Source organism: Orcinus orca, chromosome 5, assembly GCF_937001465.1.
Source record: "Orcinus orca chromosome 5, mOrcOrc1.1, whole genome shotgun sequence".
Taxonomy (NCBI): domain Eukaryota; kingdom Metazoa; phylum Chordata; class Mammalia; order Artiodactyla; family Delphinidae; genus Orcinus; species Orcinus orca.
The window spans coordinates 112651297-112670444 of record NC_064563.1 but is presented as its reverse complement, the minus strand read 5'-3'; the positions used below and the strand labels follow the sequence as shown (position 1 = coordinate 112670444).

The following is a 19148-nucleotide window of genomic DNA, read 5'->3' as shown; positions in this document are numbered from 1 at the left end:
CCTATGTCATTACTCAGCTCTGTATCTCTAAATATGTTTGCTTGAGGAACAACTCCTACAGAATTCCAGTTGTCCTCTTTTCCTAAGAGAAAACATAGAAAAGGAAAAATGACAGCCCAGTCTGATTCAGTTATTCTTAAGGGCCACAATATATAAATACTGTCTTCCCAAAAGTAAGATGTATTAAATCAAAACAAGAATCACATATTCTCCATCTAGGAGCAAGTTGAATTTATTAAAATAGTTATTAGGACTTTGTTTTTAGTGATAGGTTATGATTAGATATATTGTTGGTACTGGTATTTGTTGATAGATGATATCAATATTTGTTGAAAGATCCATCAAATACATTTTCGCCCTTTCAAATGCAGTATATACAAACTTGAAGCTAGTATTGAATTGTACATGTAAATACTGATGAATCTTGTCAGAGCATCTGTATAAAGTAATAAATGTGGAACATGTATAAAAAATAAATACAGTCTCGCTGTGGCATACTTAATAATTGCATATTTCTGATTGTTCACTTTTGTCCTGGTATTACATGGCCATGAATTTCACATTAAATAAAATGGCTCAGCAACTGCTATGATACTTTAAAACAAACATGTTAGTACTCCCTGTAAAGAGAAACACAATTTATTGCAGATGCCAAATCTTTATTACTTTTCTGGCTAACGGCAGAAGGACTTGAAGAATGAATCTAAATGTGTTCACACTGGAAACAGAGATTATATAAAACAAGTGTGGCAGCCCCTTGTTTAAAGCACCTCAAAGTTACCAAAAGATTTTGGAAGTGATAGTTCACAAGGTTTTACCTAGATAGGAAGAAAAGGAATGACGAAAATAAGTTTTGGCTCCCAAATGGTTTCCCTCACTCTCAACATTTGTTTACTGACTAGGGCAAAAAGCAAATATGTTTTTTGCCATTTTGTCAAAGGAGGGAGATCAGTTTTCCTCAATGAATACCAATTTACTCTCTCTCTATTTCTCTCTCTCCTTACCAGAGGCAGCAGGAATTATTGAGAAATCCTGTGCTAATATCTACCTGTACTTAGGCAAGAAGTTCTTAATCCTTACTGCACAATAAACTCTTTTGGAGTCCTAGTAAATTACATCAGTTCTCAACCCCCGTCTCTCCCCATCAAATCTCTGGAGGTAGGTTTCCAGCAAAGGTAATTTTTTTTGTAAGACCACCAGGTGGTTCTAAGACATAGCCAGAATTGTGTACTTCTGCTCTATCAAAGCAATCTAGAAAACACACACACACACACACACACACACACACACGATTTTAAATTCCTAATTATAAAGATCCATCAGTCCAATATCAAATGTAAACTTTCACTTTATATAAGAAAATGTTCAAAGTCATATTCTTGATTAGTGGTTTTAATAGTGTTTGAGTATAACTTAAAAGGGTAGGTTCTATGTGATATGATCTTATAAAATGAAAAAAAGAATAACCTCTTTCATATTGAAGATATTCTAGAAGGCTGAATAAAACTTTTCCACCCCATTGATCTGTACAAATGTAAATTCTATTATGTCGGTGTCTAAGTCAGTTTAGGCTGCTCTAACAGAATACCACAGATAGGCGGCTTAAACAGCAAGAATTTATTTCTCACAGTTCTACAGACTGGGAAGTCCGAGATCAAGTGGACAGTAGATCCAGTATTATACTGAGGGCACTCTTCTTTGTTTGCAATCAGCTGACCTAGGTGTGTCCTCACATGGCAGAGAGCAAGAAAGAGGGAAAGAAAGTGCTCTGGTCTACACTTATGAGGACACTCATCATATTCATGAGGGCTCCACCCTCATGACCTAATTACTTCCCAAAGACCCCACTTCCTAATACTATCACATGGTGGGCTGAAATATTAACATATGATTTTGGGGGAGACCCAGCATTCAGCCCATAACAGTGAGCTAAGGGGGGTCTAAATTCTGAGAACGGAAAGGACAGTTCTTCTCTGTAAAAACAAAACAAAACAGGAGAATTATACATTCACTCTTAAAATATAATATTAAGTATTCTTCACTTGAAAAAAATTGAATCAAAAGAACTACTTGAAAGTATACAAAATGTGCGTTTTAATTATGTTTAAACTGTTACACTTTGGCTCATTAATCACCACATTATATAAGACCAAGATAATTATTTTACATGAATAAAAGGGATTTTATATTATAGATTAGTAATACATAAAATGTTCAAACTAATGTCTAATATTGATGTATTCAATAAATAAAAATGTAAAGATTGGCAATAAGATATGTTTAAATATAATGATATTCTTATAGTAAATAAGCAAAGCCTGTATTCAAGATAAAATAAGCCTGGTGGTGGGAAGGGGTGGGATTTTGCCAGCCGTGGCTGCCACTGGAGCCGGTGTCCGGGCTGGTGATGGGGTTAATTCCCTTTCATAAGACTCTTAACTTGCACCCACCCAGCCCCTCCGTCACCCTGCTGCGCCGCGCTCCAAACGTCTCCTCCTCAGTAACGCGGGCCCCTGAAAGGTATGATATATTTTATCCTAGACAGTCCAGGAATCTACAGTGGTGACAAGGACATGGGACTCCTCCTGCCAGATTCCAAATTGGTCAAGACAATTGACATCCTGGCTGACAACTGTGAGAAAGAACCTTGGATTATTTTATTTTATTTTTGCGGGACACCACAATTCCGCATGCATGGGACACATCAGGCTTCAAGTTCCCTGTAGAATTCTAAAATAACCTTTGCTAATGAGGATGTCTGATACTGTTATGGTAAAAAATGAAACTGAAGCAATGAAGGATTTGGAGGCAGAAGTGAAAGATACAACCAGAGTTGTAAATCTTATCAAATCAGAAAACTATGGGAAGATTTTGGCAGAGAAGAATGAACATTGCATTGACAACAATATTGATTTGCAGGGGAAAATTCAGATACAGTTAACACAATCATTTGGAAAAGAGGAGAAGCCCTCAAAACGGGAAGCAGAAGAAGAAAAAGCCAGTGATAAGTTGCCCAGAAAAATGTTATCAAGAGATTCTAGGTCAAGAATACACTGATTCAACCAGCATAGGTCTACATGAATTTTTAGTAAATACATTAAAAAACAAAATCCCAGGGACAGTATGATGCTGTTGAAATTGGAACAAGAAATTTTAGATTCCATTGGTAATAATGAGTCTCCACATAAAAAATTCCACCCAATGACATCTTACCATAGGATGCTATTACACAGAGTTGCTGCTTACTTTGGATTAGACCACAATGTTGATCAGAGTGGGAAGTCTGTCACAGTAAACAAAACTAGCAATACAAGAATACCTGATCAGAAATTTAATGAACATATTAAGGATGATAAAGGTGAAGACTTTCAGAAATGATATATCCTCAAGAGAGATAACTCTACCTTTGACAAAGATGATAACCAGATGAGAATACATTTGAAAGCTGACAGAAGAAGCAAATCTATAGAAGAAAGAGAAGAAGAGTACCAGAGAGCTAGAGACAGACTATTTTCCCAAGATCTCCTGTGTTCCCAAGAGAATTATATTATTGACAAAATAATCCAAGACGAGGATGCTAGTAGCACCCAGCAGAGGTGCCAGATATTTAGAGTTAATAAAGATTCTTCAGGGAGAGCAACAGATAGCCATCAAAGCAGCAATGAGAACGAGTTGAAGTACTCTGAATCACGACCCTGGAGCAGCACAGATTCAGACAGCTCTCTCTGAAACTTCAAGCCTGCAGTAACCAAAGCCAGCAGCTTCGGTGGAATTTCAGTTCTGACAAGAGGTGATAGTTCTGGAAGAAGCAAAAGCATAGGCAGGCTTTCAAAAACAGGTCAGCCCTTCATAAACCCAGATGGGAATCCAGTTGTGTATAATTCTCCTATGACTCAACAACCAGTTAGAACCCAAGTGCCTGGACGTCCACAGCCACCTCTGCCTCCCCCATCACCTCAACAACAAGCAGCTCAGCACAATTTCTCACAGCAGGACAACCATGGGTCTCAGTGTAGCCACCTGAGTCTTGCCCGCCAGCCATGTGCAGATGGTTCTGATCCTCAAGCCACCATGTTCCAGTCCACTGTTGTTCTTCAGTACAGCAGTCTGGTTATATCACAACAGCAGCCCCCCCCCCCACCACTGCCTCCTCTTCCTCCCCTACCTCCTGGGCAGCCAGTCCCTACTGCTTGCTATTCTGCCTCTGGTCATCATGTCAGCCAGCCTGTGCTTCAGCAGCAAGGACATATTCAGCAGCCCTCTCCACAGATGCCAGCCTGTTATTGTGCTCCAGACCACTACCACTCCAGTCAACCTCAGTATCGCCCAGTCCCTTCTGTCCATTACAATTCACATCTAAACCAACCACTACCCCAGCCTGCCCAGCAGACAGGTTATCAAGTTATGCCCAACCGGCAGCAAAACTACCAGGGGATAGTTGGAGTTCAGCAACCCCAGAGTCAGAGCCTAGTTGGTGGCCAGCCCAACAGCATTGGAAAACAGATTCAAGGAGTGGTCATTGCCTATCCTTCAGTGCCATCATTTCAGGTTTCACTGCCTCAAGGTTCTCAAGGAATTGCCCATCAGACTTATCAACAGCCTGCTATGTTTCCTAATCATTCTAATCAAGGATCTATGCCTACAGCAGGAATGCCAGTTTACTACAGCATCATTCCACCTGGCTAACAAAATAATTTAAGCTCCTCAGTAGGTTACTTGCAACATCCAGAATTAGAACAAGTACAGTTGCCTCGAACTACTTCACCATGCAACTCCCAGCAGCTCCAAGGCCACCAGTGTGCAGCTGTGCCACCTCCACCACCTGGTGGCGGAATGGTGACGATGCAGCTCAGTGTACCAAACAATCCACAATCTTGTGCCCATTCACCCCCACAGTGGCAACAAAACAAATATTATGGTGATCACCAGAGAGGACAGAAGTGTATGGAATTTAGAAATAGAGACAATATTGTTCAGGAGATGCCAGATACCCGTTACTTGCCCAGCCCCTGCAGTACAACTCTCCTGCTGTTCCGCACAGACACATTCCAGCCCAACAGGGTCAGCCTGGCAACAGGCATGGAAACCGAGGAAGGAAACAAGCTAAAAAAGCTGCATCCACCGACCTTGGTGCAGGAGAAGCAGTTGTTGGGAAGGTCTTGGAAATTACTGAACTACCAGATGGAATAACTCGTGTGGAAGCTGAGAAGCTTTTTGGGGAACTCTTTAAAATTGGCACCAAGATCTGGTGGCTTTGGGACCCCCAGTCCCAGGCCCAGCTGCATCGTCACCTCCTCTGCTGTGGCAGTGGGGACAGCACTTTCAACCCCGAAAGCTCTAAACCTAGTGACTTGGCCTCCATGTACACTGTCTTAGCCACATTCCCCTCCATCTCGGCTGCACAGAATTCTCTGAAGAAACAAATTAACTCAGTTAACGAGTTTAAGCTGAGAACGAGCAAGAAGCATTATGACTTTCACATTTTGGAAAGAGCAAGTTCTCAGTAACAGCCACTTTGGACCCATGGCCTTTGTGATTCCCCTGTCCTCACCCATCTTTAACTGGCTTGGTATTTGGAACTTCTGTTAACATGAGACTCCTAGGATGTGTGGTCGTGGCATTACAACTTCTGAAGACAGGCCAGTGATCCAGCAAAGGCGGCGGGGGCGGGGGGGGGTGAATACACATTTCACCCCAGATGACTGTAGGAAGCCACATCGGAATGATACAGAGTTAGCAGCTTTTTCTGAGGAAATGCTGTTCAACTTCCTCCTAACTTTTATAGTTATTTTGTTTTATATTTCTGAATTCTTGTATCAGCTCTATTGTACAGCAAATTATTCTTCAAAATGATTACAACCAGTTGCAACCTGTATTTCTTTTTTTGAAGCCAGCACAGTGTGATCCAACATAGAATTTTTTGGGAAAAGAATGCAGGAGTGTAATAACCAAGTCACAACGGTGTACTGTCTTTGGGGGGCTGGAGGGTGACTAAGGAGACCCCACAGATAGAAGACTACTCTTCCCCTGTATCTGTAAACACAGAAACAATTTCCAGAAAATATAGAATTCCCTCATAGGGTCTTTTCCTTACTCACTTAGGTCATATAAACATTAAGTGTAAAGTAAATTTTGTTCTTAACACCTCTTAATCAAACCACTTAGGTTCAAAGGGGAATAGGAATCATTCTAGGCAGGAAAATACTTCCATTTTTTTTTTTAAGTCTCCCTCCAATAATTAAATGCCACTTATTTTCATTCCCTTCCTTGTGGATTTTTTTGTCACCTGAGGAAATGCATTTGATGAGTGCTGGAAACTTCTTAAGTGGTTTAAAATGTGTTTTCATTGTTTGCAGCAGATCACTGGACATCAAAGATTCATTGCACTTATGAACAAGGAACCTGTTTTTCAATTTACAAGGCTGTACAATGTGTGCTGATGCAAGCCTTTTTTAGTTCAAGAGAATAAATGTTTACAAATATATACCCACTTTGTCTTTTGTAAATTAAAATCATGTTTTTAAATGAGAAAAAATAAAAGATAAAATAAGCCCAATGCAATGCACTTTATTTTAACTAGGTTTAGTGATTGTCCAAAAAGTAATTCTCAAATTAGAAAAATTATGCTTCATGTATATCAGGAGTACTATCTTCCTGTTTACAACAAGGTTTTAATCATCTTGATTTTTATAATTACTCCAATAAAATATTTGTAATACCTTCTCATATTACAATTATAAATAATTATTTGTGGTAATCTAAATTTTACTTATGACATTAAGTTCAATTTAATGACTTATTTCTAAATATTTGGAGGAAAAACATTTTATTTTATCCTCTATTAGAAGAATATCAACTGTTTCTAAAAGCAACTGTCAGTTTTACTGTATTTACTATGGCAACAAGCCTAGTTAGTATGTGTGTATGATTTATTTTCAGCAGATGTATAATTATTTCTAAAACAAGCAGATATATACTCTTACAAAATTAACTTTTTAAATTTGAAGTTGTAAAGCATGGTAGTTCTAAATCATAGAACATAAAACCCTTAAAACTTCCACTTTTCATCCCCGACTTATAAATAATATTTAGCACTTCTGACAAAAAGAATCTTATAACAGAATTCACTTACTGGAATAAAGCAGTGCAATAGATAATATGCTTGCCACCTAATTTTTTCTCCTTTACCCTTGGTACCAGAATGACTTAGTCCTTATGATGGCCAGGACACCACAGTCCCTTTAATGCTCAAAGCAGTAAATCCTTCCAAATTAAGATTTCATCTTGATTGTAACCACCTGACTCTTTGATAGACCTCAGAGCTATTCATTTTGCTGTTTTGTAGTATAATCATTATACAACTACACAATGCTCCCTACCAGTCTTGTCATTAGGGTGATATAAATTTGTTCCTCTACTTCTGAACTTCCAACAAGGTGACAGTCCTCTGTTAATGGAAGCCTTGCGAATACGAAGGAGAGAATTGTGGCAGTATCAGAAAGTGTTATCCCAATCAGGGGAAGCAAAAGTGTATGTATAGCTTAGTGATAGAATAATTCTAATTTTCAAAGTGAAAAATCAAGGAAATAAAATTTTCCTTCAGGAAATTTGACTGCTTTTTATAAAATAACTTTGTTGCATGATTAGACCAAAAATCGCCTTTTTTTACTCTGCCTTATCATACATACATGCTCATCACTGCTGATATTGTCCTAAATCTTCTAGGAAGATGGGAAAACCAATAGGATTCTAATTTTAAAACTAGCTAAACTTCAGAAATATTTGTACTACCCTGAACAAAAGATTCTCCTCTGGCTTTATGTTCTTCCCCATGTGGGGTCCACAGACTCTCATTTTCGGAGATAGTGATGACTTTCCTATTAATTGAGAGACATCAAATCAGTCTCAGAATCTGTTATAAGCAGATATAGGTTATGACTGCAAGAGACTGAAGCATATAGTTAGTCTTATTATCAATGTGTTTGTGGTATCCTTTCTGTAACACCTGCTCAAGCAACCACTTCATGAGCTATAATCTGGATAACTGTTCTTTGTTCTTCTGTAAGACCAGACAAAATTAGCTCTTGAACCATGATGGAAAAAGCCTTATTATGTCTTACTGACCACTGTAACTATAGTCAAACTATAAGGAATATCACTAGATTCACATATTCTCTTCTCAAAAAAGAATATATTGCATATATATATATCTATATATCTATATCTATATATCTTCTGCCTTTTATATGATGAAAAATATCATGGAAAAAACAGATTATTCAGTTATAATCCCCATATCTGGTTCTTCAAGCTCTTCACGTGAGGGTCAGCAGCTTTTCTCTTGACTTAATCTACACATGCTTAGCTCCTGGTTTAGCAGTGGGTGACAAAAGTCTGGAGATAATCCTATTCCTATAATGCTGAAACATAGGATCTCCAGAGTTTTATATCCTTCTCAGTATCTGGTCTCTGACTAAAAGTCACAAAAGCAATCATGCAGTAGAAAAATTAGAAGGCATAGTACATGTTGAAACTCAAATAATTATCAGCGTGATAAGTAACAACTAAAACAAGAGTAGGGTGGATGGATCATGGAAATAAATAGTATATTCTGTAACCCCTGTAGAAAATTACTAAAAGGAAATATGAGAATTAAGAACAGAGCCCAATAGAATAGTTTCTAGACTCATATCTTTTCCGTATTATTTAGGCCATACAAGTTAATTTTCAATAAGATAATGTTAAAATAAATATTGTCATGTTATTTGTACGTGATTTCTAATGGCTCTATTAATATTGTTTTGCTTATAATTTATAAGTGAAACAGCATGAGATATAACAATTAACTATTAACTAGACCCATCTGCATTTAAATATATTTAACTTATACTCTTACAGGTTTTTTGCCGAGTAACCTATTTTAAGAGCTATAATATTGACTTTTTCTCCCAATTCCAGTTCTCCTTAAAAAACTTAAATATCTAAAAAGTAGCATGTTTTGATTTCTCTTCTATATTTTAGAATTAAATTGACCTTGAGCCTCAAGATGACTGAAGAGTAAGACCTGGAGATCACCTTCCTCCCCACAAATACATCAGAAATACATCTACACATGGAACAACTCCTACAGAACACCTACTGAATGCTGGCAGAAGACCTCAGACCTCCCGAAAGGCAAGAAACTCCCCACGTACCTGGGTAGGGCAAAAGAAAAAAGAATAAACAGAGACAAAAGAATAGGGACGGGACCTGCACCAGTGGGAGGGAGCTGTGAAGGAGGAAAGGTTTCCACACACTAAGAAGCCCCTTCGCGGGCGGAGACTGCGGGTGACGGAGTTGGGGAGCTTTGGAGCCGGGAGGAGAGCACAGCCACAGGGGTGCAGAGGGCAAAGCGGAGAGATTCCCGCACAGAGGACCGGTGCCGACCAGCACTCACCAGACCGAGAGGCTTGTCTGCTCACCCGCCAGGGATGGTGGGGGCTGGGAGCTGAGGTTCGGGCTTCGATTGGAGCGCGGGGAGAGGACTTGGGGTTGGTGGTGTGAACACAGCCTGAAAGGGGCTAGTGTGTCACAGCTAGCCAGGAGGGAGTCCGGGGAAAAGTCTGGAGCTGCCGAAGAGGCAATAGACTTTTTCTTCCCTCTTTGTTTCCTGGTGCGCGAGGAGAGGGGATTAAGAGCGCCATCAGCGTGGACCCCAGAGATGGGCATGGGACGCTAAGGCTGCTACTGTGGCCACAGTAGGCCACGGGAGGGGAGGTGTGCGAGCACAGGTCACTATCCACACCTCCCCTCCCGGGAGCCTGTGCAGCCCGCCACGGCCAGGGTCCCGTGATCCAGGGACAACTTCCCTGGGAGAACGCACGGCGCGCCTCAGGCTGGTGCAACGTCACGCCGGCCTCTGCCACCGCAGGCTCGCCGCACTCCGTACCCCTCCCTCCCCGCGGCCTGAGTGAGCCAGAGCCCCCGAATCAGCTGCTCCTTTAACCCCGTCCTGTCTGAGTGAAGAACAGACGCCCTCAGGTGACCTACATGCAGAGGCGGGGCCAAATCCAAAGCTGAACCCCCGGGAGCTGTGTGAACAAAGAAGAGAAAAACGAAATCTCTCCCAGCAGCCTCAGGAGCAGTGGATTAAATCTCCACAATCAACTTGATGTACCCTGTATCTGTGGAATACCTGAATAGACAACGAATCATCCCAAATTGAGGGGGTGGACTTTGGGAGCAATGAGATATATATATATATAACTTTTTCTCTTTTTGTGAGTGTATGTGTATGCTTCTGTATGTGATTTTGTCTGTAATACTTTGCTTTTATCATTTGTCCTAAGGTTCTGTCTGTCCGTTTTTTGTTTGTTTATTTTTTGCGCTGGCCTCTCACTGTTGTGGCCTCTCCCGTTGCGGAGCACAGGTTCCGGACGCGCAGGCTCAGTGGCCATGGCTCATGGGCCCAGCCGCTCCGCGGCATGTGGGATCCTTCCAGACCAGGGCACGAACCGGTGTCCCCTGCATTGGCAGGCGGACTCTCAACCACTGCGTCACCAGGGAAACCCCTGTCTGTTTTTTTTTAGTATAGTTTTTAGAGCCTGTTATCATTGGTAGATTTGTTCTTGGGTTTGGTTGCTCTTTTCTTTATTTCTTTTTTTTTAATTACTTAATTTTTAAATTGTTAATAATTATTTTTAATTTTAAAAAATTTATTTTCTTTTCTTTCCTATATTTCTTTCCTTTTTTCCTTTTATTCTTTCTTTCTTTCTTTCTTCCTTTCTTTCTTTCATCTTTCTCCTTTTATTCTGAGCTGTGTGGATGACAGGGTCTTGGTGCTCCAGCTGGATGTGAGGCCTGTGCCTCTGAGGTGGGAGAGCCGAGTTCAGAACTTTGGTCCACCAGAGGCCTCCCAGTTCCACATAATATCAAATGGTGAAAATCTCCCAGAGTTCTCCATCTCAATGCCAAGACCCAGCTCCACTCAACGACCAACAAACTACAGTGATGTACATCCTATGCCAAACAACTAGCAAGACAGGAACACAATTAGCACCCATTAGCAGACAGGCTGTCTAAAATCATAATAAGGTCATACACACCCCAAAACACACCAGCAAACGCAGACCTGCCCACCTGAAAGACAAGATCCAGCCTCATCCATCAGAAAACAGGCACTAGTCCCCTCCACCAGGAAGCCTACACAACCCACTGAACCAAACTTACCCACTGGGGGCAGACACAAAAACAACGGGAACTCTGAACCTGCAACCTGCAAAAAGGAGACAACAGACACAGTAAGTTAAGCAAAATAAGACAGAGAACCACACAGCAGATGAAGGAGCAAGGTAAAAACCCACCAGACTGAATAAATGAAGAGGAAATAGGCAGCCTACTTGAAAAAGAATTCAGAATAATGATAGTAAAGATGATCCAAAATCTTGGAAATAGAATGGAGAAAATACAAGAAACATTTCGCAAGGACTTAGAAGAACTAAAGAGCAAACAAACAATGATGAACAACACAATAATTGAAATTAAAAATTCTTTAGAAGGAATCAGAAGCAGAATAACTGAGGCAGAAGAACTGATAAGTAACCTGGAAGATAAAAGAGTGGAAATAACTACTGCAGAGCAGAATAAAGAAAAAAGAATGAAAAGAATGGAGGACAGTCTCAGAGACCTCTTAGACAACACTAAACACACCAACATTCAAATTATATGGGTCCCAGAAGAAGAAGAGAGAAAGAAAGGGACTGAGAAAATATTTGGAGATTATAGTTGAAAACTTCCCTAATATGGGAAAGGAAATAGTTAATTAAGTCCAGGAAGCACAGAGAGTCCCATACAGGATAAATCCAAGGAGAAACATGCCAAGTCACATATTGATCAAACTATCAAAAATTAAGTACAAAGAAAAAATATTAAAAGCAGCAAGGGAAAAACAACAACATATACAGGGATCCCCATAAGGTTACCAGCTGATATTTCAGAAGAAACTCTGCAAGCCAGAATGGAGTGACAGGACATATTTAAAGTGATGAAAGTGAAAAACCAACAACCAATATTACTCTACCCAGTAAAGATTTCATTCAGACTTGTCGGAGAAATTAAAACCTTTACAGACAAGCAAAAGCTAAGGGAATTCAGCACCACCAAATAAGCTTTACAACAAATGCCAAAGGAACTTCTCTAGGTGGGAAACAAAAGAGAAGGAAAAGACCTACAATTACAAACCCCCAAAATTTAGAAAATGGTAATAGGAACAAACATATCAATAATTACCTTAAATATAAGTGGATTAAATGCTCCAACCAAAAGACATACACTGGCTGAATGTATAAAAAAACAAGACCTCTACATATGCTGTCTACAAGAGACCCACTTGAGACCTATGGACACATACAGACTGAGAGTGAGGGGATGGAAAAAGATATTCCATGCAAATGGAAATCAAAAGAAAGCTGGAGTAGCAATTCTCATATCAGACAAAATAGATTTTAAAACAAAGACTATTACATGAGACAAAGAAGGACACTACATAATGATCAAGCGATCAATCCAAGAAGAAGATATAGCAATTGTAAATATTTATGCACTCAACATAGGAGCACCTCAATACATAAGGCAAATACTAACAGCCATAAAAGGGGAAATCAACAGTAACACAATCATAGTAATGGAATTTAACACCCCACTTTTACCAATGGACAGATCATCCAAAATGTAAATAAATAAGGAAACACAAGTTTTAAATGATACATTAAACAAGATGGAGTTAGTTGATATTTATAGGGCATTCCATCCAAAAACAACAGAACAAACTTTCTTCTCAAGTGCTCATTGAACACTCTCAAGAATATGTCATATCTTAGGTCACAAATCAAGCCTTGATAAATTTAAGAAAATTGAAATTGTATCAAGTATCTTTTTTGACCACAGCACTGTAAGACTAGATATCAATTACAGGAAAAAAAGTCTGTAAAAAATACAAACACATGGAGGCTAACAATACACTACTTAATTACCAAGAGATCATTGAAGAAATCAAAGTGGAAATAAAAAAAAAAAAATACCTAGAAGCAAATGACAAGGAAAACACTACGTTCCAAAACCTATAGGGTGCATAGGTTCTAAGAGGGAAGTTTATAGCAATACAATCCTACCTTAAGAATAAGAAACATCTCAAATAAAAAACTAACCTTACATCTATAGTAATTAGAGAAACAAGAACAAAAAAACCACAAAGTTAGCAGAAGGAAAGAAATCATAAAGATCAGATCAGAAATAAATGAAAAAGAAATGAAGGAAACAATAGCAAAGATCAATAAAACTAAAAGCTGGTTCTTTGGGAAGACAAACAAAATTGGTAAACCATTAGCCAGACTCATCAAGAAAAAAAGAGAGAAGACTCAGATTAATAGAATTAAAATGAAAAAGGAGAAGAATTGACACTGCACAAATGAAAAGGATCCTGAGAGACTGCTACAAGCAACTCTACACCAATAAAATGGATAACCTGGAAGAAATGGACAAATCCTTACAAAAGCACAACCTTCTGAGACTGAACCAGGAAGAAATAAAAAATATAAGCAGACCAATCAGAAGCACTGAAATTTAAACTGTGATTAAAAATCTTCCAAAAAACAAAAGCCCATAACAAGATGGCTTCACAGGCGAATTCTATCAAAGATTTAGAGAAGTGCTAACACTTATCCTTCTCAAACTCTTCCAAAATATAGCAGAGGGAGGAACACTCCCCAGCTCATTCTACGAGACCATGAACACCCTGATACCAAAACCAGAAAAGAAAGAATACTCTAGACTAATATCACTGATGAACATAGATGCAAAAATCCTCAACAAAATACTAGCAAGCAGAATCCAACAGCACACTAAAAGTATCATACATCATGATCAAGTGGGGTGTATCTCAGGAATTCAAGGATTCTTCAATATACACAAATCAATCAATGTGATAAACCATATTAACAAACTGAAGGAGAAAAACCATATGATCATCTCAGTAGATGCAGAAAAAGCTTTCAAAAAAATTCAACACCCATTTATGATAAAAACCCTCCAGAAAGTAGGCATAGAGGGAACTTAACATAATAAAGGCCATATATGACGAACCCACAGCTGACATTGTCCTCAGTGGTGAAAAATTGAAACCATTTCTACTAAGATCAGGAAGAAGACAAGGTTGCCCACTCTTATTCAACATAGTTTTGGAAGTTTTAGCCACAGCAATCAGAGTAGAAAAGGAAATAAAAGGAATCCAAATCGGAAAAGAAGAAGTAAAGCTGTCACTGTTTGCAGATGACATGATACTATACATAGAGAATCCTAAAGATGCTACCAGAAAACTACTGGAGCTAATCACTAAATTTGGTAAAGTAGCAGGATATGAAATTAATGCACAGAAATCTCTTGCATTCCTATATGCAAATGATGAAAAATCTGAAAGTGAAATTAAGGAAACGCTCCTATTTACCATTAAACAAAAATAATAAAATACCTAGGAATAAAACTACCTAAGGAGACAGAAGATGTGTATGCAGAAAACTATGACACTGATGAAAGAAATTAAAGATGTTACAAACAGATGGAGAGATATATCATGTTCTTGGATTTGAAGAATCAACATTGTGAAAATGACTCTACTACCCAAAGCAATCTACAGATTCAATGCAATCCCTATCAAAATACCACTGGCAATTTTCACAGAACTATACCAAAAACTTTCACAATTTGTATGGAAACAAAAAAGACTCCGAATATCTAAAGCAATCTTGAGAAAGAAAAACGGAGCTGGAGGAATCTGGCTCCCTGACTTCAGACTATACTACAAATCTACATTAATCAAGACAGTATGGTACTGGCACAAAAACAGAAATATAGATCAGTGGAATAGGTCAGAAATACCAGAGATAAACCCACGCATATATGGTCACCATATTATTTTTTGGGGGGGCTGTACACGGGTCTCTTACTTTTGTGGCCTCTCCTGTTGCAGAGCACAGGCTCCAGACGTGCAGGCTCAGCGGCCATGGCTGACGTGCCCAGCCGCTCTGCGGCATGTGGGATCTTCCCAGACCGGGGCATAAACCCATGTCCCCTGCATCAGCAGGCGGACTCTCAACCACGGTGCCACCTGGGAAGCCCTGGTCACCTTAGTTTTGATAAAGGAGGCAAGAATATACAATGGAGAAAAGACAGCCTCTTCAATAAGTGGTGCTGGGAAAACTGGACAGCTACATGTAAAAGAATGAAGTTAGATCACTCCCTAACACCATACAAAAAATAAACTCAAATAGGGTTAAAGACTTAACTGTAAGGCCAGAAACTATCAAACACTTAGAGGAAAACATAGGCAGAACACTCTATGACATAAATCAGAGCAAGATCCTTTTGACCCACCTCCTCGAGAAATGGAAATAAAAATAAACAAATGGGATCTAATGAAACTTAAAAGGTTTTGTACAGCAAAGGAAACCATAAACAATACCAAAAGACAATCCTCAAAGTGGGAGAAAATATTTGAAAATGAAGCAACTGAGAAAATTTAATCTCCAAAATTTACAAGCAGCTCAATATCAAAAAAACAAACAACCCAATCCAAAAATGGGCAGAGACCTAAATAGATATTTCTCCAAAGAAGATATACAGATCATCAATGAACCCATGAAACAATGCTCAACATCATTAATCATTAGAGAAATGCAAGTGAAAACTACAGTGAGATATCACCTCACACCAGTCAGAATGGTCATCATCAAAAAATCTACCAACAATAAATGCTGGAGAGGGTGTGGAGAAAAGGGAACCCTCTTGCACTGTTTGTGGGAATGTAAATTGGTACAGCCATATGGAGAACAGTATGGAGGTTCCTTAAAAAACTAAAAATAGAACTACAATACAGCACAGCAATCCCACTACTGGGAGTATAACCTGAGAAACCATAATTCAAAAAGAGTCATGTACCAAAATGTTCATTTCAGCTCTATTTACAATAGCCAGGACATGGAAGCAACCTAAGTGTCCATCGACAGATGATTGTAGAAAGAAGAGGGGGCACATATATACAATGGAATATTACTCAGCCATAAAAAGAAATGAAATTGAGTTATTTGTAGTGATGTGGATGGACCTACTGTCTGTCATACAGAGTCAAGTAAGTCAGAAAGAGAAAAACAAATATCGTATGCTAACACATATATATGGAATCTAAAAACAAACAAATAAACAAACAAAAAAAATGGTCATGAAGAACCTAGGGGCAGGACGGGAATAAAGACGCAGACCTACTAGAGAATGGACTTGAGGACACAGGGAGTGGGAAGGGTAAGCTGGGACAAAGTGAGAGAATAGCATGGACATATATACACTACCAAAAGTGAAACCAATAGCTAGTGGGAAGCAGCATCATAGCACAGGGAGATCAGCTCAGTGCTTTATGACCACCTAGAGCGGTGGGATAGGGAGGGTGGGAGGGAGGGAGACGCAAGAGGGAAGAGATATGCGGATATAAGTATATGAATAGCTGATTCACTTTGTTATAAAGCAGAAACTAACACACCCTTGTAAAGCAATTATATTCCAATAAAGATGTAAAAAAAATAAATTAATTAAATTAAATTAAATTGAATTCTCCTAGATATGACTCCATAAATAGAAACAACGGAACTTTTCCTCAATGTGAAACATTCAATCTGAAGTTCAAAGTCTACTGCTTTTTTCCTTCTCATCCTTCTGTCTGAGATGACATTATAAGATCAGGCAGATGTGTCTGGTCTCTGGAAAGTCAACAAATTTACAAACTTACATCACCAGAGCTAAACACAAGGTTGTTTATAATTCTTATCTCTCCTCACCTCACTGCACAATCAAGCACTGAAAAAATCTTATCCTCATCTTATCATCAAATTTTACCTTCCATTCTGCATCTCCTGGCAGCACATGCTTACACAGTCTGAATACCTGTCAAATCAGCAAGCTATCTCTCCCAAGTTATTTTTGGGTGCTACCCATGGTAGCACATGAAAATATGGTCACTCTCTTCTCTCCTTAGGGAAATACCAGAAAGTCAGTAGTGCTTCCTCAGAGGGATGAATTGCCACTCTGTCACAATTAAGGGCTCTACAAAAGTATGGGAAAACAGAAGCTTATGATTTCAGTCAGAAAACTTTTAACTCTGGTTTAGTAAAGATAAGGGTGAGAAGACAAATGGTCAATATGCATAAAATATTTTATACTGTAGAAGAACACGGCTTCTTTGCTAAATAACAGCATAATAACATCAAGATGAGTAATCTGAAGAAAGATTAAAGTACATTCAAGACAAACAAAAATTTTGCTAGATAAAATGTGTAGGAATAGCAAATTCATGGCAAATGTGGACAGGAAATTTCTTTGTACATAAAAGAATTGGAATAAAACTATGAATAATAGGGCAATAATCTTTTAACTACTATAATATGTAACAAACCTAAACCTTAAGGTTACACCCAAGGAGGGTAACGAAGCTCCATCACCCTGCTTCTTAGGAGAACTCTAAGAAATAGTTACTGAAAACCCGGCCTCTGTTCACTGGTGCTGAATAGAAACGTGGAAACAGAGTTTTGGAGGAGCAGAAAAGAGTAGCTTTATTACCTTGCCAAGCAAAGGAGGCCACAGTAGGCTAACACCCTCAAGACTGTGCCTCCCTTCCTGGGAAATAGGAAGGGGTCTTACAGTTTCACGGTGGAAAATAGAGCTGTAGGTAAGGATCCAGGCTGATATAATCTTGCATTCTTCTTTCCTCCAAGAGACATTGAGATCTTTAGGGCTGGCATTAGGTGGTTCCGGAACAGGTTCTGGTGGTCCTCAAGGTTATCGTTCCGTGACCTTCTTTCTGGAATGAAGAATGCTAGCAAAGGAAATGAGTGTTAGGAAGTGTTGTCTTGGAGATGTAAATATCAGGTGCATAGTACAACTTTAACTAGAGGGCAATCATTTTCAGAGTGCAGTTAAGCAAGAAAGGGTGGGGAGGGAACATCTATAGGAGACCAGTTGAATGGGTGGAAAGAATACCAGTTGAATGGGCTGAATAAGGGCTAACATAATGAGGGTAGTTTCTGCTATAGCAATACTATTTGCAGCTTCAAGAACCATATTTAGATCAGACTCAATTGTTACAACTCCATGATCCAGCCATGTGAGGAGATGCTAAATTATATTTATCAGTTTATAAACATAAGGATTAAAAAAGAATCGATTTCAAGTCCAAACATTTGTGAACTCAACATGGAATGTTAGAAGCAGAGGCAAACAAGGCCTGGAAGAATAATAAAGAAACAAAATTAAACACTGCCTTAAAACAGCAGGTGATACACTTATAAACTCATTAGATCCATGTATTACTTCTTTATTGATGCTGTAACAAATTAAAGTACTACAAATTTAGTGAATTAAAACATCACAAATGTATTCTCTTACTGTTCTATAGGTCAGAAGTACCAAATTGGTTTTATTGGGGTAAAATCCAAGGGTCAACAAGGTTGGTTTGTTCTGGAGGATTTAATTAGAGAAGCTGTTTCCTTGCTTTTTTTAGCTTCTAGTCACTCTCTGTATTCCTTGGCTTGTAGTCCCATCTTCCATCTTCGAAGTGCATCAGTCCAATCTCTGTTTCTGACATTGCATACTTTCACCTCTGACTCTGATGCTCTTGCCTCGCTCCAAAATGGACCTTTGTGATTACATCAGTAATAGATTATCTCCCTATTTCAAGATGCTTGCCTTAATCACATTTGCAAAGTCCTTTTCATGCCATATTAGATAACACTCACAGGTTCACAGGATTATGATGTGCACATATTTTGTGACCAATTTTCCACTGCCTGCAACACCCCAGTATATAGAACAAGCATATATACACTAGCAGATACTCAAGTTCATATAATTTAATAACTTGTTGCAATTTCAGAATTTAATTATATTACTTACTAGGCCATTGCATTGAACCTGACTTTTTGAGGAAAAAATGCACACATATTTTCAAAATTTCAAGGTTAGAAGATGGCATTAATCATGAAATTCAGAAAGACGGCTATATATTTTAGGAGCAAATTATAGTGACCTAGCATACTCCTAGAGTTAGCAGATACATTTTTATATTACACAAC

General features: G+C 38.8%; 1 protein-coding gene across 1 annotated transcript; it reads left to right on the top strand.

Annotated features, from left to right (window-relative positions):
• The first annotated feature begins 2548 nt into the window (after positions 1-2548).
• Positions 2549-5641, top strand: LOC101274351 (R3H domain-containing protein 1-like). The gene is given in 4 exon segments (XM_033433377.2): positions 2549-3039; positions 3041-3106; positions 3109-4972; positions 4975-5641. Coding segments are annotated over 4 exon segments (2754 nt in total). The 5' UTR covers positions 2549-2748; the 3' UTR covers positions 5508-5641.
• Positions 5642-19148: the final 13507 nt, after the last annotated feature.